The 26,486-nt window shown below is 42.2% G+C and overlaps 1 protein-coding gene across 2 annotated transcripts in view; it reads right to left on the bottom strand.

Annotated features, from left to right (window-relative positions):
- Window positions 1-15,017: 15,017 nt before the first annotated feature.
- Window positions 15,018-26,486, bottom strand: part of SYNJ2 (synaptojanin 2) — a 117,313-nt gene continuing 105,844 nt past the window's right edge. For both annotated transcript variants that reach the window (XM_023206067.2, XM_026454402.1), the window contains 4 exons: window positions 25,336-25,448; window positions 24,169-24,277; window positions 21,036-21,214; window positions 15,018-18,571 (listed from right to left, as the gene is read on the bottom strand). In XM_023206067.2, the coding sequence (XP_023061835.2) occupies window positions 17,825-18,571; window positions 21,036-21,214; window positions 24,169-24,277; window positions 25,336-25,448 (1,148 nt within the window). In that variant the 3' untranslated portion in view covers window positions 15,018-17,824. The remainder of the gene's footprint in view (window positions 18,572-21,035; window positions 21,215-24,168; window positions 24,278-25,335; window positions 25,449-26,486) is intronic.

The raw sequence follows: 26,486 nt of genomic DNA, 5'->3' as shown, positions 1-26,486 counted from the left end.
ATTGTGTTATATGCCATGTTTATCCAATCAGCTGATGGACATCTAGGTTTTGTTCATTTTTTGTCTGTGATAAATAATGCTACCATGATCATTTGTGTACAAATTTTTGTGTGGATAGATGTTTTTGATTTTCTTTGGTGGAATTGCTGGTCAAATGGTAAGTCTATGCTTAAATTTTGAAGATGGTAGACTTTTGTAGAATGAGATAGTCAAAGCTAAAACTGGAGTACAGTATCTGAAGGTAAATGGCTCATCAGTAAACCCTATCAGCATCTGATTCATTATACAACAGTCTAGCAAAACCCACTTATTTATTGCTGTATGTAGATATAGCAAATATGACAGTTGCTAACAACAAATGTACTATCTAATGTGATAACATGGGAAGAAGGGGTAGACATGTTTAATACATTTTCTTTTTTCTTTTTTTTTTTTTTTTTGAGATGGAGTCTTGCTCTGTTGCCCAGGCTGGAGCACAGTGGCGTGATCTCGGCTCACTGCAACCTCCACCTCCCAGGTTCAAGCAATTCTCCTGCCTCAGCCTCCCGAGTAGCTGGGACTACAGCCACGCACCACCACGCCCAGCTAATTTTTGTATTTTAGTAGAAACAAGGTTTCACTATGTTGGCCAGGATGGTCTCGATCTCTAGACCTTGTGATCCACCCGCCTCGGCCTCCCATAATGCTGTGATTACAGGCGTGAGCCATCGCACCTGGCCCCGTTTAGCACATTTTCTTGTTCTGCTTTCTGTGAGCCATGGCAGATAAACCACAGTTGAAACTGTTCGTTACAGAGTAATGGAATGGAAACCCTGTTTCTTAAATTTTTAATAGAATGAATACAGCTGTGCTTTAAAAATAAGATGTGGAAGAGATATCCAATATATTCCTAACTAAATTAGAGTAGTTTTCCAGGAGAGCCATTTACCTTTTCTTTTTATTCCGTCTGTGAAATGGAGGGTCCACCTTCCATTTATCAGGCAGGTAGGGGTCTGGGTAAAATTATACATAAGCAAGGTTAAAAGAAATGGCATAGCACATAAACAACACAGTAAAGCAAAATAAGTACAGATAGTCACTAGCTTAATGATGGGTCAACTTACAATTCATTCAGTTCATAATGGGTTTATCAGAGTGTTTTTTCTTTTTTTTTTGAGACGGAGTCTCGCTCTGTCACCCAGGCTGGAGTGCAGTGGCGTGATCTCGGCTCACTGCAAGCTCTGCCTCCAGGGTTCATGCTATTCTCCTGCCTCAGCCTCCCGAGTAGCTAGGACTACAGGCACCCGCCACCATGCCCAGCTAATTTTTTTGTATTTTTAGTAGAGACGGGGTTTCACCGAGTTAGCCAGGATGGTCTCCATCTCCTGACCTCGTGATCCACCCACTTCGGCCTCCCAAAGTGCTGGGATTACAGGCGTGAGCCACCGTGCCCAGCCTATCAGAGTGTTAAATGCATTTTTGACTTACAATGGGTTTATGGGGAAGCAGCCCCATCATAAGGAGCATCTGTATAAAATGATGGCTGAAGGTGCAATTCCAAAAGGAAATACAATCCCTGAACAACAACAAAAAAGTGATGAAGGAACAGGTGGAAACCACTTGAAAATCAAATCAGCACAATTAGAGAAGTAGAAACAGCACATTAAAGAACAGACATGGGGCTGGGTATGGTGGCTCATGCCTGTAGTCCCAGCACTTTGGGAGGCCAAGGTGGGCAGATCATGAGGTCAGGAGATCGAGACCATCCTGACCAACATGGTGAAACCCCGTCTCTACTGAAATTAAAAAAAAAAAAAAATTAGGCGTGGTGGTGCGTACCTGTAATCCCAGCTACTTGGGAGGCTGAGGCAGGGGAATCGCTTCAATCCAGGAGGCAGAGGTTGCAGTGAGCTGAGACTGCGCCACTGTACTCCAAGCCTGGGCAACAGAGCGAGACTCTGTCTCAAAAAAAAAAAAGAAATGGATGAAAATTCTATTAATAGAGAGGTGGCTGGATGGATATGGAACCACAATAGATGCAGAAGCAAAATAAAATAATTAGAAGATAATAGGTAAGTTATTCAATTGTAAAGGCAATAGACAGGCATTGTGAACATCACCTCAAGGAATAGGGACCTATGTGCCTTTCCTGACAAATTTGCTTCTTAATTAAATCCAGACATTCAAAAAAAAAAAAAAAAAAAGAATGAAAATAGCACACTTTAAAATGCAAACAAAAACCCTAAAAATAAAAACACTTATGTTAGAAAACAGTAATGTTGGAGAGAAAGAATTGTGTGCCCAGCTAAGTTGCCATTGAAATGGCTACAAAGGTAATGGACTGGCATGCTCAAACCTTCAAGAACGTGGGGAATACTGTGCAGTTCTAGTTTTACCTTAGCTTAAAGTAAATTAAGTTTATTAGATAATGACATATAGTATGCCATCATACTATATGTCATTAATATTAAACAATTTACTATATGACATAGCATTCTATGTCATCTAGTAAATATTAAACATTAAATACATATGTATTCTAGAATATATATTTAATATATTTAATAATCTACATTTAATAAACACGTTTTGTATATATATTCTAGAAACCTCTGTGTATATGTATAGTAAAATCCCAGACACTATAATATATAATACACATAGATTTCTAAAGTAATGTTTATGATTACTTCTGGATAGATTTTGGGTGAACTTTTAACTTAATACTTTAATGCTTAATTTTATGAGTGTTTGTTACTTTCTTTTCTTTTTTTTTTTTTTTGAGACAGAGTCTCACTCTTACGCAAGCTGGAGTGCAGTGGCGTGATCTCGGCTTGCTGCAACCTCCGCTTCCCTGGTACAAGCGATGCTCCTGCTTCAGCCTCCCAAGTAGCTGGGATTAAAGGCGCCTGCCACCCACACCCAGCTATTTTGTACTTTTAGTAGAGATGGGGGATTTCACTATGTTGGCCAGGCTGGTTTCGAACTCCTGACCTCAAGTGAGCCACCTGCCTCAGTTTCCCAAAGTGCTGGGATTGTAGGCGTGAGCCACTGCACCCAGCTGAGCATTTGTTACTTTGATACACAATTTATTCTAAAAAGAAAGCTCTATAAAAGTCAAAATCCAAATAATAGCCACTGTGCTTATTGATCAAGTTATTGCAACATAAACTGGAATATTAGTGAAAAAGATATCTTAAAAAATAATAGGCCGGGCGCGGTGGCTCAAGCCTATAATCCCAGCACTTTGGGAGGCCGAGACGGGCGGATCACGAGGTAGGTCAGGAGATCGAGACCATCCTGGCTAACAGGGTGAAACCCTGTCTCTACTAAAAAATATAAAAAACTAGCCGGCGAGGTGGCGGGCGCCTGTAGTCCCAGCTACTCGGGAGGCTGAGGCAGGAGAATGGCGTGAACCCGGGAGGCAGAGCTTGCGGTGCGCCGAGATCCGGCCACTGCACTCCAGCCTGGGCGACAGAGCCAGACTCCGTCAAAAAAAAAAATAATAATAATAACAATAATAATAATAACAGGCTTCTGCTTTCAGTAATAGCAGGATAGATCATTTGGATCTAATCTCCCAGTGAGGACAATTAAAGAATCTAGAGGAAATTTTTTTTTTTTTTTTTTTTTTTTTGAGATGGAGTCTCCTTCTGTTGCCCAGGCTGGAGTGCAGTGGCGCCATCTCGGCTCACTGCAAGCCCGGCCTCCTGGGTTCACAACATTCTCCTGCCTCAGCCTCCCAGTTAGCTGGGACTACAGGCACCTGCCACCATGCCCGGCTAATTTTTTTTGTATTTTTAGTAGAGACGGGCTTTTACCGTGTTAGCCAGGATAGTCTCAATCCCCTGACCTCGTGATCCACCCGCCTCAGCCTCCCAAAGTGCTGGGATTACAGGCGTGAGCCACGACTCCCGGCCAACAAAATGGTTTTAATTGATCAAAGAGCTACAAAGAAAATAATGATTTATTGGCCAAAATATTATTATGATCATTATTATTATGAGATGGAGTCTTGCTCTGTCGCCCAGGCTGGAGTACACAATCTTGGCTCACTGCAACCTCTGCCTCCCGGGTTCAAGCAGTTCTTCTGCCTCAGCCTCCTGAGTAGCTGGGATCATAGGTGTGTGCTACCACGCCCTGCTGATTTTTGTATTTTTAGTAGAGACAGGATTTCACCATGTTGGCCAGGCTGGTCTTGAACTCCTGACCTCAGGTGATCTGCCCACATTGGCCTCCCAAAGCGCTGGGGTTACAGGCGTGAGCCACTGTGCCTGGCCCATTATTTTATCTATAGAAATAGAGTCCAGGAGGCTGGGCGTGGTGGCTTATGCCTGTAGTTCCAGCACTTTGGGAGGCTGAGGAGAGTGGATCACCTGAGGTCAGAAGTTCAAGACCAGCCTGGCCAATATGGTGAAACCCCGTCTCTACTAAAAATACAAAAATCAGCCAGGCGTGGTGGTGGGTTCTTGTAATCCCAGCTACTTGGGAGGCTGACGCGGGAGAATCCCTTGAACTCGGGAGGTGGAGGTTGCAGTGAGCTGAGATCACGCAGCATGGGTGACAGAGCAAGACTTCATCTCAAAAAAAAAAAAAAAAAAAAAAGTCCAGGAAAAGGCAACAAACTGAAGAGGAGACCAGCAAGCAGAACTACATTGGCTTGAGGCAAGGGTGCCACTCACATATTTGACAACCTCAGTATGCAGACAATTACAAAAAAAAAAGAAAGTCCCCTGTGGGCAGATAATATTTGTTTATTTATTTATTTATTTGAGACAAGGTCTCTGTCACCCAGGCTGGAGTGCAGTGGCGCAATCACAGCTCAGCACATAATTTTTAAAAGGCCTTTCTTCTTCCAGCATATGGCTTGGGACATAGAGCAGGGATCTGTATTTCTGACCCCACTTAACTTCTTTAGTTGGGTCTCTTTGTACAAGGTCCCACTTTGAAGTCATTTGCAGAGCCAAAAGCAGCAACCAAGAAATGGAGCTATGGTTCTGGCAAATTCCCAAAGTAAGAGGGACAGAAGTTAAAGACCCGGGCTTGCCAAGGGAGTCGGATAGTCCCAAACACATTAAGCTGGGACTGCAGAGGGCTGTATACACAAAGTAAGGATGACCTAGAAGGAAATATACTGTTGCTCGTGACTCTTGGGTGATTCAAGGAATCCCAAGCCCACCACTTGAGTTAAGAGGATTCCAGACTGGGAGTGTCTCCAGGCATCTGACCAAAGCAAATTAGGAGGATATATTCACCCCAGCCTTTAAATTATTCGTACAAATAGTTTTTCAAATGCCATTATCAGTGAATAAAGATAACCAGGCAGCCGGGCGCGGTGGCTCAAGCCTGTAATCCCGGCACTTTGGGAGGCTGAGACGGGCGGATCACGAGGTCAGGAGATTGAGACCATCCTGGCTAACATGGTGAAACCCCGTCTCTACTAAAAAAAAAAAAAAAAAAAAAATACAAAAAACTAGCCGGCGAGGTGGCGGGTACCTGTAGTCCCAGCTACTCGGGAGGCTGAGGCAGGAGAATGGCGTAAACCCGGGAGGCGGAGCTTGCAGTGAGCTGAGATCCGGCCACTGCACTCCAGCCTGGGCGACAAAAGAAAAAGTCTCAAAAAAAAAAAGGAAAAAAAAAAGATAACCAGGCATACAAGGAAATAAGATACCATGAATGAGAACAGCAGCAGAACAGATCCCTGTGCCAAATAAATAAATAAATAAACAAAACTTGAGATACTGGAACTATGAGACACAGATGATTAAGCAACTATGCTTAGCATGTTTTTTTAAAACACAAGGTTGAAATATCTTCATAAACAGGCTTATATAATGACTTAGGTTTTAGAAAGTCTGAAATAGATTTGACTTAGAATAGAAATAGATTCTAGACAAGGAAACTAGTTGAAATTAGATTACACCTGAAGAAAGGTTGTGAACTGGAAGAGAGGTCAGAAAGAGAAAGCATTCAGAACGTAGTACAGAGAAACTAAAGGTAGAAAATATGGAAGAGAGACTAAGGACATAGACAAGTAAAAAGATAAGAAAGTCTGCCATAAGGTTAGAGTAGCAGAAGGAGAGAGAGAGTATCTTAGAGGCAGTATTGGAAGAGATAATGTTTGAGAAGTTTCCAAAACTGATGAAAGACACTTATCCACAGACTGAAGAAGTTAATCCAAAACAGAGGATATAAAAATAAATCTGCATCTATACAGAGAATAGGGACACTGCAGAAAAGCCAAGAAAAGAGGAAGAACTTAAAAGTAGAGAAAAAAGTGTAAAGAACAACAGTTAAAATTGCTGCTGTTGAGAAGTCATCAGTCAATGGAAGCCGGAAGACATTGGAAAGATATTATCAATGTGCTAAAAGAAAACCACTTCCAATCTAGAATTATACATCCAGTAAAAATCACAAACACCTAAAATATTCAGGTGAAATAGACATTTTATATAAAGCAAAAGAGTTTACTGCCAGCAGACCTTCATTAATGGAAGGCAGAAGGCAAATGATCCAGCCAGAGGCACTGGAATTCAAGAAAGAATGCAGAGTGAAAAAAGAGGTAACTACTAGGAAAAATTAAATAAAAATTTTATAAAACATAATGTATCAAGTGGGTGTTAAAATATGTAAAATTAAAATGCACAGCAACTATAGCGTATAAGTTGGGGGTGAATAAATGGAGTTAAAATGCTCTAAGGTTGTTGCATTATTCACGAGAAAGGTAAAACAATAATGATTATCACTAGACTTTGAGAATTTAATGATATGTCTTGTTTCTAAGATAACCAATAATAGACAAAAAATAGTGTATAATGAATTCCGAACTAGGAGAGGAGAAAAGGGGGAATAAATAAAAATCTTAAGGCACAAACAGAGGGGAAAAGAAATAAAGAAGAGATGGTACTGAGAGAAAGCACAAAATGGCATGGCAAATTAAAACCCAAATATAGTAATGATTGCATTAAATGTAAATGAACTAAATGCCCCAGTTAAAAGAGAGTATGTCAGACTGGATAAGAAATAACACCCTACTGTATGTTTATGAGACCCATCTGACACATTGGCTACAGAAAGGCTCAAAATAAAAAAGATGGAAAAAGACGTCACACAAACACCAAAAGAAAGCTGGTGTAGCTATCAGAACACTTCAGGGCAAGAATAATTATTATTAGAGAAAAAGAGGGTTACTTCATGGTGATAAAAGATTAAATTCAGGCCAGGTGTGGTGGCTCAAGCCTGTAATCCCAGCACTTTGGGAGGCCGAGGCCGGCGGATCACTTGAGGTCGGGAGTTTGAGACCAGTCTGACTAACATGGCGAAACCCCTTCTCTACTAAAAATACAAAAATTTTACTGAAAATACAAAAATTCTACTAAAATTACAGGCATGGTGGCGGGCACCTGTAATCCCAGCTACTTGGGAGGCTGAGGCGGGAGAATTGCTTGAACATGGGAGGTGGAGGTTGCAGTGAGCTGAGATCATGCCACTGCACTCCAGCCTGGGCGACAAAGCTAGATTCCACCTCAAAACAAATAAAAATACAAAAATCAGCCAGTCCTGGTGGCATGTGCTTGTGATCCCAGCTACTTGGGAGGCTTAGGCAGGAGAATCACTTGAACCTGGGAGACGGAGGTTGCAGTGAGCCAAGATCGAGCCACACTGCACTCCAGCCTAGACAACAGAGTGAGACTCTGTCTCAAAAAAACAAAACAAAAAAGATTAAATTCACTAGGAAAATGGTAAATTTTAATTTTGTATGAATGTGAGTACATGACATAAAAATTATATACTATAAAAATGGAGAAAACTACAAAAAGAAACAGATGCTACAGGAGATTTTTAACACACCTCTCTTGACCTGCTGGAATATTTAGAGCCCTATACTGTATCCAAGGAATAGAGAATATATATTCTTTTCACATTTGACCATATGAGCTCATATGGTCAAATGAGCTCAGCATCTCAACAAGTTAGAAAAATGAACAGTGAAATAAAACCAAGGAAAATAGATGGAAGAATTTTAAAAGAACATAAATTAATGAAATAGAAAAAAACAAAATAGAACCTCAGCAAAACTAGAAGCTGATTATTTGGAAAGACTAATAGTTGACAAACCATTAGACCAATCAAGTGAAAAGAGGCACAATTGCCGATATTAGGAACGAAGAGGAAATACCACTACCATGCACACATTAAAAGATAAGAGGATATTAAGAAATACTTTCAGGCCAATATTATTACATTTTTAATAGAAAACTCCAAGGTAAATACAGCTTACCCAAGTTGCCCATGAAGTAGAAAACTTTTTTTTCCCCACAGTTCTGAAACTTATTTATTAACTTAATTACTGTATCATGGACATCTTTTCTATGTGAACAGGAATAAGCAAGATGGGAATTATCTTTTTTTTTTTTTTTATACTTTTTAAGTTCTAGGGTACATGTGCACGACGTGCAGGTTTCTTACATTTGTATACATGTGCCATGTTGGTGTGCTGCTTTTATAGTCCGATTCCTATAAAAGGAATAGAATAAGTGGTTTTAAAATCTCACAAACTATAGGCCCAAGTGAATTCAATGTACTATTCCTTACTGGTCAGCAAGGACTAGCCATATTTATTACTTTGAGATTATCAGTATAATCTTATTGCTGAAAATCATCAGAGAACATTTATGACCTATATTTTATATATTAAAATTAGCTTAGAACAAACCTAGACAGAACTAGTGAGTGCTACTGAAAGTTTAAGGAGGAAATAGTTCCAATATTATCAAGTTTTCCCAGTTAATAGAAAAGAGTGTAGTCCCCAGCTCATTTTATGAGGTTAACAGAACTCTGATATCAAAACCATTCAAGGACAATATAAAAAAGGGAGAATTACAAGCCGTTCTCACTTATGGATGTAGCTGCAAAAATCCCAAGCAAAAATATTGACAAATTAAAGTCAGCAGTATTTAAGAGGATAAAATAATCTGCCCAAGTTGGAGTTACACAATGCATGCAAGGTTTGCTTAGCACTGAAAAATTGATCAATGTAATTCACCATATTAAACAACAGGAAAAATCATAATCATTGCAATACACACAAAATATCTGATAAAATTCAACCACTATTCATGCAAAAGATAAACTTAGCAAGCCAGGAAGATAATTTTCTCAATAAAGGATATTTAAAGAAAAAAACAACAATAAACATCATACTTAGTGGTAATAATATTAACATCTTCCCTCTGAGAACAGGAATAACACAAGAATGCCTACCAGCAGCATTTTTAACATCGTACTAAATGTCCAGCCAACTCTGTAAGAAAAAGACACAAAGATACAAGGATGAGAAAGGAGTAAACAAAATTCATTGTTTGCTGATATGATTATTTACATAGAAAATCCAAAAGAATCCACAGATGCCATGTTTTGTCAATTCCAAGACACATTTTATAATATTTGAACATCTCTGTAATTGGGCTGCATCTCGCAATACATGCTGAGTCATAATTTAGTTGGAAGCCTTAAGAATGATGGTACATAAATGGTGTATCTGATAATTGATAGTATACTAGGTGTATCAAAATACAGTAAATTGTTAGAATTTTGAGAGTTTGGCAAGGGTGCTGATGCATTCAATATAAAAAGTCTATAAGTATACTAGTAAAAAATAGCAAATGAATTTTAAAATAAGAATTACTGTTAGATATAATAATGACATTAAGGTTATGAAAGAAAATGTTGGAGAGAGACATGTTGAAAGTACTGAGGAGTCAAGTGTAATAGCAGAATTGCTTTAAAATATTTCAGCAAAGGAAAAATATATAAAGCAAATATAGCAAAGTGTTATTACTGTTAAATCCCAGGTAACAGATACACGAGGGTCCAGACTATTCCCTCTGATTTCATGTATGTCTGAAACTTTTTATAACAAGTTAAAAACTAAGACACATCAAGGAAAACCTTAAATGAAGAGATGTGCTGGGTCCTTGGACTGAAGACTCAATACTGTAAAGCTGTCTATTCTATTCCATGCAATCCCAAAAATTCCAACAGGTTTTTAAAAAATGGAACTTGAATTGATTTTAAAATTGATATAGGCCGGGCGTGGTGGTTCCGCCTGTAATCCCAGCACTTTGGGAGGCCGAGGCAGGCAGATCACGAAGTCAGGAGATCAAGACCATCCTGGCTAACACGGTGAAACCCCGTCTGTACTAAAAATACAAAAAATTAGCCGGGCATGGTGGCGGGCGCCTGTAGTCCCAGCTACTCGGGAGGCTGAGGCAGGAGAGTGGCGTGAACCTGGGAGGCAGAGTTTGCAGTGAGCTGAGATCGCGCCACTGCACTCCAGCCTGGGTGACAGAGTGAGACTCTGTCTCAAAAAAAAAAAAAGAGATAAAAATACAAAGTCTCAAAAATAGCCAAAATACTCTTAAAGAAAAAGGATATGGTGGGAGTGCTTATCAGATATCAAAGTTAAATGAAATAAGACAATGTTGTATTGGCACACAGACAGACAAGCAAGTCAATGGCACAGAACTTGGAGAGCTCAGAGGGTCTACATTCTGGAACAGCTGAATGAGCTGTTCAGGGAAACCTCTCCCCCAGAAAGACATCTATTAAACTGCTCAAAATTAGCAGAAGCAATCATTCAGTGTCTCTAGAGATTGACCAAAAGGCTTACGACAAATTGTGAAACATCTATTCAGCAAGATTTAAGGAATCTTGGTAGGAGCAAGGTGAGGGCATCACTTTGGAACTAGAAGTAGAGCCTTCACCATCCCCCACAGATCTGCCTTGCACAAAGACCTGTTCCAGCAGGTAGAGTGTAATTGACAGCAAATCAATTTCTCTCTCTCTCTCTCTCTCTCTCACACACAATTTTGTACCCTATGCTTAAAAAAAATTATATTGATGAAACCACTTCACAAATCAATTCTGCACATGGCCACATCGAACGTTAACACATTTTTAAAAGTAGATGGTTTTCTAGGTCATAGTCTCAGATCACAGGCCAATAAAATTAGGGGTAAGCAATTTAAAATGCCAACAAAACCCCCCCAAAACAAAACAAAACAAAAAAATTAACTAATTGGAAATTATACAGTCTCCTAAATAACCAATGGATCAAAGAGAAAATAATGACAAATTACAATCTAGCAATTAATGACAAGGAGAAAATTCATCCAAAATGCATAGGGTGCAGTTAAAGCCAAAATCAAAGGAAAATGTTTAACTTTAATTAAATATCTTTATTATTAACTATGAAAGACTAAAAATAAAAAACCCAGTTCTACTATTAAGATTAGGAAAGGAACAAAATTCAAAGTGCAAAACAGATCCAAGTTAATGTTAAAATTAATGAAAGATGTTTAAAAAAAACAAAGAAAAAATATATTTTTAGATAGTCTCACTCTGTCACCCAGGCTGGAGTGCAGTGGCGTAATCTTGGCTTACTGCAGCCTCTGACTCCTGGGTTCGAGCGATTCTTATGCCTCAGCCTCCCAAGTAGCTGCGATTACAGGTGTGCACCACTATGCCCGGCTAATTTTTGTATTTATAGTAGAGATAGGTTTCTCCCATATTTGGCCAGGCTGGTCTTGAACTCCTGAACTCAAATGATCTGCCTGCCTCGGCCTCCCAAAATGCTAAGATTACAGCTGTGAGTGACTGCACTGGCCAAATATTTTTAAACACAATACAGAAGGAGCTGGTGATGGTGGCTCACACCCGTAGTCCCAGCACTTTGGGAGGCCAAGGCGGGAGGATTGCTTGAGGCCAGGAGTTCGAGACCAGCCTGGGCAACATGGTAAAACCCTCTCTCTACAAAAAATACAAAAAACTAGCTAGGCATGGTGGCACGCCCCTATAGTTTCAGCTACTTAGGACCTGAGGTGGGAGGATCACTTGAGCCCAGAAGGTCAAGGCTACAGTGAGCTATGATCATGCTACTGCACTCCAGCCTGTGTGACAGGCTGAGATCCTGTCTCTAAAAAGAAAAGAAAACAATAGAAATATAAATCCCAAAGTTGTTATTTGAAAACGTCAATAAAATTGAATAATCCCTCGAGAAACCTAATTCAGGAAGCAAGAGCAATGGTTTATTACTTAACAAATGGTCCTCGTACAAACATCCCTCAGGAAAAAGGTGTTGGGCTCACTTCATACCATTTCTAAACTATATTCCAGATGCTTTGAAGAGCTGCCATTAGCCCAGGCAAAGCCTATAACTTTAACCATTCTACCACACAGATTTATTCAGATATTTCTACAACCAACTTCTTCTATTATACACAGAATGAAATCCTAAACTGTAAGGTCCTCTGAAATCATCTTTCCCATTGGCTAACATCCTTCCTCTTACTCAACTCTGTTACCTTTCAAATTCTTAATCCTCCTTTCTGTTCTGCAAAAGACAATGTCAAGAGAATGAAAAGGCAAGCCACAGACTCAGAGAAAATATTTACAAAAGATGTATCTGATAAAGGACTGTTATCCAAAAGGTATGAAGAACACTTAAAACTCAACAGTAAGAAAATGAACTTGATCCATTTAAAAACCGGACCAAATATGTGAACAGATACCTCACCAAAGAAGACACACAGATGGCAAACATACAAGATGTTCAATATCATGTCATTAAGAAACCACAAGTTAAGACAAGACACAACTACATACCTGTTAGAATGGCCAAAATCCCAAAACACTGTCAGCACCAGATGCTGGTGAGGATGTGGAGCAACAGGAACTCTCATTCACTTCTCGGGGGGAATGCAAAATGGTACTCCCACTTCGGAAGACAGCTTGGCAGTTTCTTACAGACATATTTTTACCATATGATCCAGCAATTACATTCCTTCGTATTTACCCAAATGAATAGGAAACTTATGTCCACACAAAAACATGCACACAGATGTTTATAGCAGCTTTATTCATAATTGCCAAAACTTGGAGGCAACTAAGATGTCTTTCAGTAGAAGAATGGATAGACTGGTACATCCAGACAATGGATTATAGTCAGCACTGGAAAAAAAAGAGCTATCCACTCATGAAAAAACTACATACTGTGTGATTCCAACTCTATGACCTTAGGAAAGGGCAAAACCATGGAGACAGTAAAAGATAAGTGGATGCCAGGGATTGAGAGGAGGGAGGGATGAATAGGTGGGAACTAGAGGATTTTTAGGATAGTGAAACTCCTCTGCATGATACTGCAATGGTGGATCCATGTCATTATACACTTGTCCAAGCCCATAGAATGTGCAACACCAAAAGTGAACCCTAAACTATGGATTTGGGAGGATGATGTATCAGTGTAGTCAACTGACTGAAACAAATGCACCACTCTAGTGGGGGGATGTCAGTAGAGGAGGCTGTGCGTGTGTTGGGGTAGGGAGGATATGGAAACTCTACTTTTTGTGCAATTTTGCTGTGAACATAAAACAGCTCTGAAAATATATTTAAAAAATAGTTCAAAATTCTTTTTTGAGACGGAGTCTCGCTCTGTCACCCAGGCTGGAGTGCAGTCGCAGGATCTCAGCTCACTGCAAGCTCCGACCCCCAGGTTCACACCATTCTCCTGCCTCAGCCTCCTGAGTAGCTGGGAATACAGGCGCCCGCCACCATGCTTGGCTAATTTTTTGTATTTTTAGTAGAGATGGGGTTTCACCATGTTAGCCAGGATGGTCTCGATCTCCTGATCTCGTGATCTGCCTGCCTCAGCCTCCTAAAATGCTGGGATTACAGGCGTGAGCCACCGTGCCTGGCCCAAAATTCTTAATACTCTTCTCCCAAATCTTCCCTAACCCTCTGTTCACAATTACTCTCTCATTTATACTCATTTATTTATTCGAGACAGAGTCACACTCTGGCTGGAGTGCAGTGGCGCAATCTCAGCTCACTGCAACCTCTGCCTCCTGGGTTCAAAGGGATTCTCTTGCCTCAGCCTCCTAAGTAGCTGGGATTACAGGTGTGTGCCACCTCTCCCAGCTAATTTTCGTATTTTTGTAGAGACAGGGTTTCACCATGTTGGCTAGGCTGGTCTCAAACACTCGGCCTCAGGTGATCCACCCACCTCGGCCTCCCAAAATGTTGAGATTACAGGCATACGCCACCATGCCCAGCCTCATTTGTACTCTTATTACCTCACTGAGATATAGGCAAACAATTTGCCTTGGATGAGGGTGCATTTTAAACCTATCTCCCCCACTCCCTTGGAAAGGAAGTTTCTGCAATTGGCTGCCAGATTTAGTGAATTCAATATGCCTCCTTACTGGTCAGAAAGGACTAGCCATATTTATTAGAGATTATATTCTTATTCCTGAAAATCACCAGAGAACATTTGTATTAATTAGCTTAGAGCAAACCTAGACAGAACTTGAAGAGTGTTTACTTCTGTCTCCTGCCTCTATGCTGTAATGGACTCAAGCTAGCAGTTCAGTTTTTGTAAGTTTGCTATAAAATCGAACAGAAAATGAATTCTAGCATCTCTCAAGTCTTGTAGATAACATAGCATAAAATTATTATATGTTATGGCAGTAGCCCTGCTAGCAGCGTTCAAGTCATAAATTCTTAACAAAATGATTACTTTTCCGTTTTTTGAACTTAATTTGATGGTTAAAAAAATGAACTGGTCAGGCACAGGGACTCATGCCTGTATCCCAGCACTTGGGGAGGCCGAGGCAGGCGGATCACGAGGCCAGGAGTTTGAGACCAGCCTGGCCAGTATGGTGAAACCCTGTCTCTACTAAAAATACAAAAAATTAGCCAGGCATGGTGGGACATGCCTGTAATCCCAGCTACTAGGCAGACTGAGGCAGAAGAATTGCTTGAACCCGGGAGGCGGAGGTTGCAGTGAGCAAGATCGCACCACTGCACTCCAGCGTAGGAGACAGAGTGAGACTCTGTCTCAAAAAAAAAAAAAAAAAAAAAACACAAACCCAAACTCAAGAGGAATAACTAAATAACTAGTAATTGTATTTGATCCAGAACGGAAGGGTAGCCAAAGATATTCTAAGGTTCTCTTCATATCTGAAAAGAAATAAACGCAATTTAAAAAAAGACAAAAACATTTAATAGGTATTAAGTACAACTTCAGTACAAATTTTCACTTCAAAAAATATTACAGGATTTTATTAATGACTAGTCCCCCAATAGTCTTTGCAGCTTTCCTTCCCAATGAAATGACTTCATTATAAAGCAAACGCTTTGATACAGTACTTTGTTTATACTTACACACACATCAGAGAGAATTTTATTATGTGCCTTGAACTTCAACAACTTTAAACTGTTACAGGAATTGCTTGAGCTGATGTCCTAATTCAATCATTAACCAAAACATATTTTAAGAATAGGCAAGAAATCTGAGAAGATGGTGATGTCAAAGGGACTAGGCTTGGGGTCAGAGAGACAATGGTGAGTTGTGAAGTACCTAAACCAGTCTGCGTGAACTGCACCACGTTAGAAAACAGCAGGAACAAAATAAGCTACAAGGTCACAACAAGCAGCCCTGGATGGTAGCATCAAAGATGAAATATTTAAAAAACCACAGAATGAAGTCCCCAAGATGGCAGCTGCTCATTGTCAAGATTATTTAGTCAACTCTGCTGCTGACCTGGGAATCCTACCAGCTAGTAAGTATTGATTTTAAAAATAAATAAGGCAATTCCAATTGTCTTTTTTTTTTTTTTTAAGAGAATTCGGTATGAGAACCATACCTACTACCAACTCCAAATCCAATCTATGTTGTTCACTAAAATTGACAGTCACGATCAAGTAACAATTTAACTCTTAAAATCCTTGTAACTTCTTTGTGATTCACCTCCCCAAGTTAACACAATTCTGTGTATTTTTACTTAAGGTCAGACTCTGAAGAGCTACTTAGGAAATGAGCACCTATTTTAGCAGAAACTTTATTCTCTGTCCCATTTATGTGCTATCTGGAACAAGGAGAAAACCTAAAAATGCGATCTATTTCCAGCACTGCAAGCAACTTTGCAGGAGCTTACTTTTCCCCTGCTTCTTTGACTGGTTGTTACATTTATCTGTTTTCAAATTCACCTCCTTTTTGGTGAGAAAAGAGGTTATAGGGAAAAGAGTATTTGAATGAATTCTTCAATTTCATTTCATTTATGACTCTGCCTGTTAATAGCGATGAGTATCTTGGCAAATCAGCTTCTCCAAGCAACCCATCTTGCTCTCTCCCCCAAACTCTGTTAAGGACCATTCTGTTTATTTCTTGTGTTTGTTATGGAGGTAAAAGTCATATAAAGCACGTAACTGCCACTAAAGGAATCCTGATCACTTAAACATTGCCTTTTATGACTGGTGAACAATGCATCTTATCTGTCTAACTCTGTGGGTCATGGATTCCTTTTTCCTTTATCCTTTTCCAGGTATTAGTTTTCAGATGAAAAGAGATATGTGTTGTAACTTGTTTTGATGGCCAGATTTAAGTAATCTGCAATATATCTTGATAGTGACAATGAAAACTAATTCTGAAATTCCAGATGTCTAATTGGTAACAAGAGAGTGGCATAGCCCAGGCAAGATGATCCTTACCATCCTAGCAGTCAGTGTTTAGGACATTCCCCAGTCATGTGAGGGATGACACTTGATCACGGCTGTACAAGCCTCTGTACCAGGCTCCCAGATACGACAGGCGGTACAGTAAGATTTTACCAGTGACCTTCTTATTAAATAGCAAAAACATGGTATCTGCTCCAAATGGATTCTAGACCTTGTAACATTTCTTTAAAAATGTAAAGCACTATGGTAATGTCTTTTTCAATTATTGAATAGGCGAGAAGTGCTATTGGAAATGTGGGAAAAATGTATAGGCAAAAAATAAACCTAATAAACATATGGACAAGCAAACCCAGAAACACTGGCCTGGGGATTCTTATATGCAGGGACACATAGCACTTTCCATCCTGAAGCTCCAGCCAGACAGATGAGGTTGAAACACTCTCCATATTCTAACAATGAGAATCAATATCACGTGTGAGCACGAGTTTTCACACTGTGTGCTTTTATGTGGTATGCATGGAATATAAGTGGAAAAAAGGATCTGTCAGGTTTCATTTAATAAGGACTAGATGGTGGATAAAAATTGGTTTCAGTAGCACACCATGGCTCAGGATTATAGTAATTGAAAGGGGATGCAATGTCTAAGACACGGCACAGGAGCCTTCAGCTAGTTTAAAATAAGGTTAAGCTAATAATATATGCTTTAAAGGCAAAACGGTGTATGACCCCAGCTCCCCGGGGATTCACCCATCATCAAGGTTAATGCACATGTACACAGTTAAACACGAAGGCTCATGGGAATGTACTGTCTAGTCATTAGGTTGACTCTGATTTTTGTAACCTTAAGTGGGCCAGGACAGCTATTAATGGTCCCAATGACCTCTTTCTCTAATCCTTACTTTATACATCAACCTTCAGGTGGCTCCCCAAAATGTTATACCAAATCTGTAAAATACAAATAAAACAAAAGACAAATCCCCACCACGTACAACATGAACTGAACAACCATTTAAAAACTCAATGGGTGAGAACTCCTTGGGCCTCATCCGCTAGATTCCTTTCTTAAAATCCATACACCAAATTTAACAGGAAGGTTCCCACTCTTTGAAGAGGAAACTTGAGATGTACAAGTCTTGAGTGAAAGATATTTTGGTGGCTGACTAACCATCTTACTGAATAAGAGACATGATTTTTGTAAACGACACAAGAGTGACAGATGCACAAATGTTTTGGCCAGTGTGCCTTTAAATAGGTGTCTCTTCTGGTGGAGCGAGGCCTAGAGGGAGAAAGGTATGCATTCTACTGGAGGGCGGCCTTCAAAGCCGCTCAGTCATGTTTTTGCCAGTGGGTCAAACACCTGCAGTGCTGTCCTCTTGTCTTGGTCACTGATTGTCACCCAGTGACCCAAGGTTTTGTGTTCATGATCTAGTGGCAGCTCCGCCTTCACAGCTGAAGTGCCAACTGACACTGGGTCTATGGGATCCCTTTCAGGGCTCCTGGTCCCTGAGTCCAAAGGGTCTGAGCTCTTAGAAAGCCAAGCGTTATTCAACAGTTTAGGGTGGTGAAGAAGGTTCCAGAAGGGGTCCTGATAATCACCAAGAAGAGGGGCTGCCTCTGGCTTCATCGCTTTGGTGCCATCGCTGTCGGGGCTTGTAGCAGATGAAGTGCTGAGTAAGTCCCCTTGTGGGAGAACGGCGCCCACGGCAGGCAGGTGCCCAGAGGGGCTGTCGCTGCTGTTGTAAGTGAGGCCCTGGAGGAGCTGGCTGTTGCTCTGCAGGACCTGCAGGTGGAAGGCTGCGGGGGCTGACTTCTTCCTCCTCGGGGGGACCTTGGGCACAAGAGATGGTGCCTCCAGAGGTGGCGGCACGGAGGCTCCTGCCACAGGAGGGGCTTCGTCGGACGCCGGCTTTCCATGGCTTGGCCTCTCTGCAGCTTTCCCAGGCTGAAATGTTCTTGGTTTGGGAACAGGAGGGACTTGAGGGACTGTCGCGAGAGGAGGGGCCTCAAGGCTTGTCTCCGGGGGTCCGATTGTAAAATGAACAGTCTGTTGCTCAAACTGTTCTTCCGGTGACAGGGGCTGAGAAAAGGTGGGACAAAGAGTGTAAATAAGAAGCCAATACCTGGGCAGCTGAGGATCAGAGAACACTGAGTGGTCAGCAGAGAACAGAGATGAGACCAAGCTGACATTCTAGCAAATTCGAGATTTGAGAATGTGTGGGGTGCCAGAAATGTCACCAGGTAAGAAAAAGAAAAAGCACAGGAGAAACACACATGTATCAGGTCACACCAGCAGGTCCAATGAAAATGAGTGGAAATTTTAAAACCAGGGCCACAGTAAATAATCAGAGAAACTTCTTTGTCACTTTAGGAAATGGGGTTATGCTCTTCCTTTACTGAAAGCAAACCTCTCTTTGAAAACACTCTTTGAAGATGCAACCTGGGCTGATTCACGGTCTGTACCATGCTAGGGTGAAGTAACTTGTGTTACAACACTAAGCTGATTGAAGGACTAATGGATATACTTTCTCCTTGAATTTCTTTTTTTTTTTTTTTGACAAGGAGTCTCGCTCTGTTCCCCAGGCTGGAGTGCAATGGTGCAAGCTCAGCTCACTGCAACCTCTGCCTCCCAGGTTCAAGCGATTCTCCGGCCTCAGCCTCCCGAGTAGCTGGGATTACAGGTGCCTGCCACCATGCCTGGCTAATTTTTGTATTTTTAGTAGAGATGGGGTTTCTCCATGTTGGTCAGGCTGGTCTTGAACTCCTGACCTCAGGTGATCTGCCCGCCTTAGCCTCCCAAAGTGCTGGGATTACAGGTGTGAGCCACTGTGCCTGGCTCCTTGAATCTTTTATACTTAAATATTGGTAAAGAATGGAAATCTTGACACTGCCTTGGTTCTGGTTCAAATCTATCACAAAGAAAACAACTGCACAGGCAAAATGAAGCTTTTGTACAGAAAAGGTGATCAGTAGACTAGTTAAACATTGGCGTTTCGGTGTTTCTTCAGGTTCTTTAGAAAACAAACTAAAAAAAAAGAAAGTCGCTTTTTCAACAGCCTTTTACTCTAACTCCTGTGCAGCAGGCTGGGAAAATGAATCCATTTCTGCTCCTGGCTTTTACAAGACAAAGCAGGTGGTCCCCGACTTACAATGGTTCCACTGAGGATTTTCCACTTTACCCTAGTGTGCAAGTGCTAACGTTCCATAGAAAGCATACTTCAAATTTTGAAGTTTGATCTTTTCTTTTTATTATTATAAAATAGGTTGTGTTGAATTTTTTTTTTTTTTTTTTGCCCAGCTGTAGGCTAATGTGTGTGTTCTGAGCATGTTCAAGGTCAGCGAGCTACGACATTTGGTAGGTGTATTAGAAGCAGTTTTGACACGGTATTTTTCATCTTACGATGGGTTTATTGGGACATCACCCCATTTTAAGTCGAGGAGCATATGAGGGGGGAAAAGGCGGAAGAAAAAAGTCCACTTTGTAAGGAGGCATGGACAAGGGATGGATGGCAATGAGGCAATGTAGGACAGAAGAGCAACCCAGGAAATACAAAGCAAGTGCTGTCAAGAATGAAGCTGAAGCCCCCCTCACACTCTCTAGGAGGGAAGCAGCATCGTGCTGTGATGACCAGGAAGGGATTACCGAGGGTCCGTTACTAGAACACTGAGATCATACGGAAGATCCAGATGTGTCTACAGATGCCAGTCTTTGGGCTGCTACTGTCCTTACAAATTCATGTCTTTGAAGCAGTAAGCAAGGCTGAGAAGCTTGAGAGCGAGAGCAAAAAACAATCTGCAAGAAAAGTGGCAAGAAAAGCTGTGGAACCTCTCGTAGACTGAGGCCACACGAGAGCATGTGAACAGGGCGAATCTGGGAATCGGTTACTGTTTTTCTAATGCCTTGAAACCACGTGCACACAACACAGACCACATGCAAATGGGCGGTACCAGAACACGTGGGGAAAAGCATCCCACCGTGGTTCCCTCTGGGGACTCATAACACTTAGGAAGCATAATGCCTCCAAGCTGTTCTCGTCACACTGACAATCTGCGAGACAGTGGACTCCTCGTTCTTCTCAGCCAGAGCCAAGACACAGTAGGATAGGAGGGAGGAAGCAGTTGTCAAACCTTTCCCCAAAGACACGCCTGTGTCTAGGACTCATGAACACGAGGCTGTCCATAGGGAAATTCTTTTATTTATTTATTTTTCTTTTTGAGATGGAGTCTCACTCTGTCGCCCAGGCTAGAATGCAGTGGCATGATCTTGGCTCATTGCAACTTCGGCCTCCTGGGTTCAAGTGATTCTCCTGTCTCAGTCTCCTGAGTAGCTGGGATTACAGGTGTGCACCACTACACCCAGCTAATTTTTCTATTTTTAGTAGAGATGGGGTTTCACCATGTTGGTCAGGCTGGTCTCGAACTCCTGCCCTCATAATCTGCTCACTTCAGCCTCCCAAAGTGCTGGGATTACAGGCCATAATTCTTATCTATCGAGACGTGTGAGCAACTTAGGAGTAAGAGGTTTTATGCTACCAGGCTTTTACCTTTCCTGTCCTTCTCAAGGTTGGCTTCTTGATGGCAGGAACTCTGGGTGGGGGTCGGCGGGGCAGGAGCAGGGGTGCCTGTGGGGTCTCTGGTTTGGCCACCCCCGGTGTGGGCTCTGGTTCAGACGATGCTTCGGGGGCCCTCGGGGCCATGGCACTTGGGGCTTCTTCTGAGGTGCCTGAAACATTAAACCACATGGCTGAAGTGTAAAGGACAAGGCAATTCACTGCATGATTTCATCTTTAGACAGTCTACATCCTAAGGGTCATTTACTAATTCAATGTATTTCAGGAGTAACCAGCTAGGTTCAGCCCCAGCATTTTTTCTTTTTTATTTTTTAAGATGGGCTCTCACTCTGTCACCTAGGCTGGAGTGCAGTGGCATGATCATGGCTCACTGCAGTCTCAACCTCCCAGTCTCGAGCAATTCTCCCACTTCAGCCTCCCGAGTAGCTGGGATCACAGGTGAACACTGCCACGCCCAGCTAATTTTAAAAAATTTTTAGTAGAGATGAGGTCTCATTATGTTGCTGGAACTCCTGGGCTCACGCAATCTACTTACCTCAGCCTCCTAAGTAGTTGGGACTACCGGTGGGAACCATCAAGCCCAGCTAATTTTAGAATATTTGTAGAGACAGGGTCTCACTCTGTTGCCCAGACTTGTCTCGAACTCCTGGACTCAAACAGTTCTCCCACCCTGGCCTCTCAAAATGCTGGGATTATAGGCGTGAGCCACTGCACCCAGCAGCCCCAGGTTTCCACGCTCACCTTCCTAGCAGGGATGGTGATCTGGGGTCTGTGGATAGTCTGGATGAGGACCAGTGAGACCCTGAGATCATATGCAAAGTCTCACGTGTACTTACATTTCTCAGGGTAGATGATCCAAACATAAAAAAATCTCAATGGGGCCATGACCAAGAGAGTGTTAAGCTGGGACTCTAGGTAGACTTCAAACCTCTACTAACATCTACATCTCTAGCATTTTTTTTTTAAAACAGCTTTATTGTCATATAATTCACATACTGTGAAATTCACCCTTTCTAAGTGTACCATTCACTGGTTTTTAGTATATTCACAAAGTTGTGCCACTATCACACTATCTAACTCCAGAACATTTTCATCACACAAAAAAGAAGCCCCACACCCGTTAGCAGCCACTCCCCACACAGGCCTCCTTCCAGTCCCTGGAAAGCACGAAGAACTTTCTGACCCCATGAATTTGCCTGCTGTGGCCATTTCATAAAAAGGGGATGGTACACTATGTGGCCTTTTTTTCTTTCTTTCACATAGCATAATCTCTTCAAGGTCCACCCATGAGGTAGTAGGTATCAGGCCCCATTCTTTTTTTTTTGAGACGGAGTCTCTGTCACCCAGGCTGGAGTGCAGTGGCGCAATCTCAGCTCACTACAAGCTCCGCCTCCCGGGTTCACGCCATTCTCCTGCCTCAGCCTCCCAAGTAGCTGGGACTACAGGCGCCTGCCACCACGCCCGGCTAATTTTTTTTGTATTTTTGGTAGAGACGGGATTTCACCGTGTTAGCCAGGATGGTCTCAATCTCCTGACCTCGTGATGCGACCGCCTCGGCCTCCCAAAGTGCTGGGATTACAGGCATGAGCCTCTGCGCCTAGCCCCATTCTTTTTTTTGATCGCTGAACAATATTCCATTGAATAGATGGACATTTTGTTTATCCATTTATCAGCTGATGGACACTTGGGTTGCTATATTCATAGTTTTAGTTATTTTTCTTTTCTTTTCTTTTTTTTTTTTTTGAGACAGAGTTTCACTCTGGCGCCCAGGCTGGAGTGCAATGGGGTGATCTCGGCTCACTGCAAGCTCTGCCTCCCAGGTTCTCACCATTCTCTTGCCTCAGCCTCCTGAGTAGCTGGGACTACAGGCGCCCGCCACCATGCCTGGCTAATTTTTTGTATTTTTAATAGAGACGGGGTTTCACCATGTTAGCCAGGATGGTCTCGATCTCCTGACCTCGTGATTCGCTCACCTCAGCCTCCCAAAGTGCTGGGATTACAGGTGTGAGCCACCATGCCCGGCTAGTTTTAGTTATTTTTCTAAAATAAAAAAAAGAAACCATTTGTGGCAGTATCATTTGACAACAGTAGTTCTCAACCTTTTAACTCATGCTCCCTTAAATATTATTTGAGAATTCCAAAGAAGTTAAACATGCTGACTAAAAGCAAATGAGGCAATGGTGATTGCTTACACCTTTTCAAAGGGCACACTCAGCCGGGCGTGGTGGCTCAGACCTGTAATCCCAGCACTTTGGGAGGCCAAGGTGGGTGAATCATCTGAGGCTGGGAGTTCAAGACCAGCCTGGTCAACATGGTGAAACCATGTTTCTACTGAAAATACAAAAATTGGTTCGGCATGGTGGTGCGCACCTGTAGTCCCAGCTACTCAGGAGGCTGAGGCAGGAGAATTGCTTGAACCTGGGAGGCAGAGGTTGCAGTGACCTGGGATTGAGCCACTGCACTCCAGCCCAGGTGAAAGCGTGAAACTCAGTCTCAAAAACAAAACAAAACAAAAAAACCCCACAAAAAGGGCACACTCTCCTCTTGCCAAAGGAGATTCTGGAACAAACCCAAGGTCAAAACTGAAAGTGTAAATTACCAGTGATTATGAATGAAGCTGGGGAGAGCTCAAGTTGACTAACATGGTTTAAGTAACAGCAACAAAAAACAGTGTGGTGGGAAAGAGGTCCCTGCCTGACACTAAAAACTTTATTTCCACTTGCCAGTGATTTAAAAGGTAGATTTTGTGCCTGAAATTAGGACAAACGCCATAACTGTCTCTGTTTTATAAAGCTGGCAGAATGACTTCATGCCGGCAGCATTTACCTTTTTAAAAACTCATTTTGGTTTATTTCAGTCTCTCCTTTAGATGCTGCTTAATAGCCCTGGGATGATTTTTATATACATACTGAATTTTGAAAATACAATTTTAAATGGACAATCAAACTTAGTATAGATTTATATAAAATGTTGCTAAAGGATGCTTTCATTTAAGATTGCCTCCAGAAGAATAAAAAGAGTTATTTTTGTTTCTAGACCATTTTTAGTGGGGAGATGAAAAGAAAAGAAGAATCGGTTTTTCCCCTGCCCCCAGGAGAGCACCTACCTCCTCTGGCTTCCAGGAGACACCGGATTGCTGCTTCTGCCTCCTGGGCATTGGTGGTTTTGATCTGCTTGACATTGTAAGGTTTACTTATTCCAGTCCGGGCCTTGGGCTTGAGGACAGAACGAGGAAGAGCAGAGTATCAGCACAGGCAGGAAGACAGCCTCATGGAACGTATTTGCTACCTATGCGTCTGCGCAGGGCTCCACCAGACGATGCTGACCGTACAAACTCCAGCCTCCACCACACCCTGAAATCCTCCCTTCCCCGGAGCACTCTCTTTCCAAGAGTGTCACGCGACTTAGACCTGATGACCCTGGTCTCCAAAGCCGGGTGGTTATACAGATTTTTGTATATGGACAGACCATCTTCTATCTTTATTTCAATAACCAAGCAAAACAGAGGCCACTCTTTCCACGGTCCGGCTGAGTTATTAAAATAGCTTCTAGATATGTATTTCCTTAAACGTGTTTTTTCTACTTCTTCATCCAGCATCTGGTGTGCCTTAATGACCTATTTTCACTACTGTAAACCACTGGCCTCCAGTCACCCCCCAACCTGCTGGGGCTGCACAAACACCTGACCAGGTCCAGCACCCCAGAGGCATCCCGGTCATAGCAGTTTCCCCCCAGCACCCGGCTTCCCCTCTACTCCCCTGCCTTCACCTGCTCCCTTCCCCAGCAGCTCATGGGACCCTCCAGAACCCTGCACCTCCACAGTCTTCTATGGCTCTTACTCTTCCTAGTGTTTTCCCCAACTTCATTATTTACGTCTCCTTTTAGCCTCTTCTCTCAACCAACTTGACTCCAGAATGATCATCATTTTCCCAGGATGATGACCTGAATTTCTCCCATTTTCCCTTCTACCAAGCAATGCTCTGTCCATACACCAAGGGCAGAGGTAAGAATGGGAAGAGAGAGAAATGGATGAGTCTAGAAACCAGGGATATTTGGGATTTTTCATCAACAGTGATTTTCTCTAGAACACTACATACAACCATTTAAAAGCCCTACGGAGGACCTGTGAGGAAGGGTCATGGGGTTTGGAGATGAGACGGTGAGCAGGTAGAGGGTTAAAGACACATAAATCTATATATTCATTGAGAAGAGAAATCTCACACTATCCTGTGGACAAAACCCGTAGGTTTGAGATGTATATAGAAGAACTCACTGGTTGCTGAGGTGCTCCTGGCAGAAGTCTTGCGGTCTGCAAAATTGAATACTGCCCACGGGTGCCGGAGGAGATGGACGCATCCGAAGCCGACTTTTTCACCATTAAACCGGCTGTAAAAACCAATGAGGGCAGAGTCTCAATCTCAGTGAAGGCACAACTTTCCAGTCAGCTGCCAGGAGCCCCACTACATGAGGCGGATGTCCCAGCAGACCACAGACACGGTGAGGTCCGAATACTCACTCGGCACTTAGGGTGAGAAACTCTCTAAGTGAGAAACTCTCTATGGAGTTTCCCACCTGATTCTACCCGTGTGTGCCTATTGATGGAGATGATCTGGAGAAGCATTACTAGAATGCAAACTTCAACATCCTGGAGGATTCCAATCTGATATAAAAACCAATCGATTTTGACATGGTTCCAAACACGGTTACCAGGACCAGAGTTTTAAAATATTTTGGGGGGGAAAAATATTTCAAAAACCCCAGCCTGGGCAACATGGTGAAACTGTCTCTACAGAATAAATAAATAAATAAATGAATAAAAATAGCCAAGCCTGATGGCATGCGCCTGTAGTCCTAGCTACTTGGCAGGCTGAGGCAGGATGACTGCTTGAGCCAGAGAGGTCAAGGCTTCAGTGAGCTGTGAGATCGCACCACTGCACTCCAGCCGAGGGGACGGAATGAGCCTATCTCAAAAAAAAAAAAAAAAAAGGCAAAGCAGGGGAATAAACTGTTAAAATATACTTGCAGCCATTAACAAATCATGTTTTAGAACACTTAATGACACAGAAAATATAACCCCATTAAATAAAAGACAACCGACCAGAGAAAATGGGTATTAATTTTTTTTTTCTTTTTTTTGAGACAGAGCCTCACTCTGTCGCCCAGGCTGGAGTGCAGTGGTGCGATCTCAGCTCACTGCAAGCTCCACCTCCTGGGTTCATGCCATTCTCCCGCCTCAGCCTCCCGAGCAGCTGGGATTACAGGCACCCACAACTACGCCCGGCTAATTTTGTGTATTTTTAGTAGAGATGGGGTTTCACCGGGTTAGCCAGGATGGTCTCGATCTCCTGATCTCATGATCTGCCCACCTCGGCCTCCCAAAGTGCTGGGATTACAGGCATGAGCCACCGCGCCCGGCCAATTTTG

This window comes from Piliocolobus tephrosceles, chromosome 5 (genome assembly GCF_002776525.5).
Source record: "Piliocolobus tephrosceles isolate RC106 chromosome 5, ASM277652v3, whole genome shotgun sequence".
NCBI classification, from domain to species: domain Eukaryota; kingdom Metazoa; phylum Chordata; class Mammalia; order Primates; family Cercopithecidae; genus Piliocolobus; species Piliocolobus tephrosceles.
Note: the sequence above shows the minus strand (reverse complement) of the source record. Positions and strands in the feature narration are given on the sequence as shown.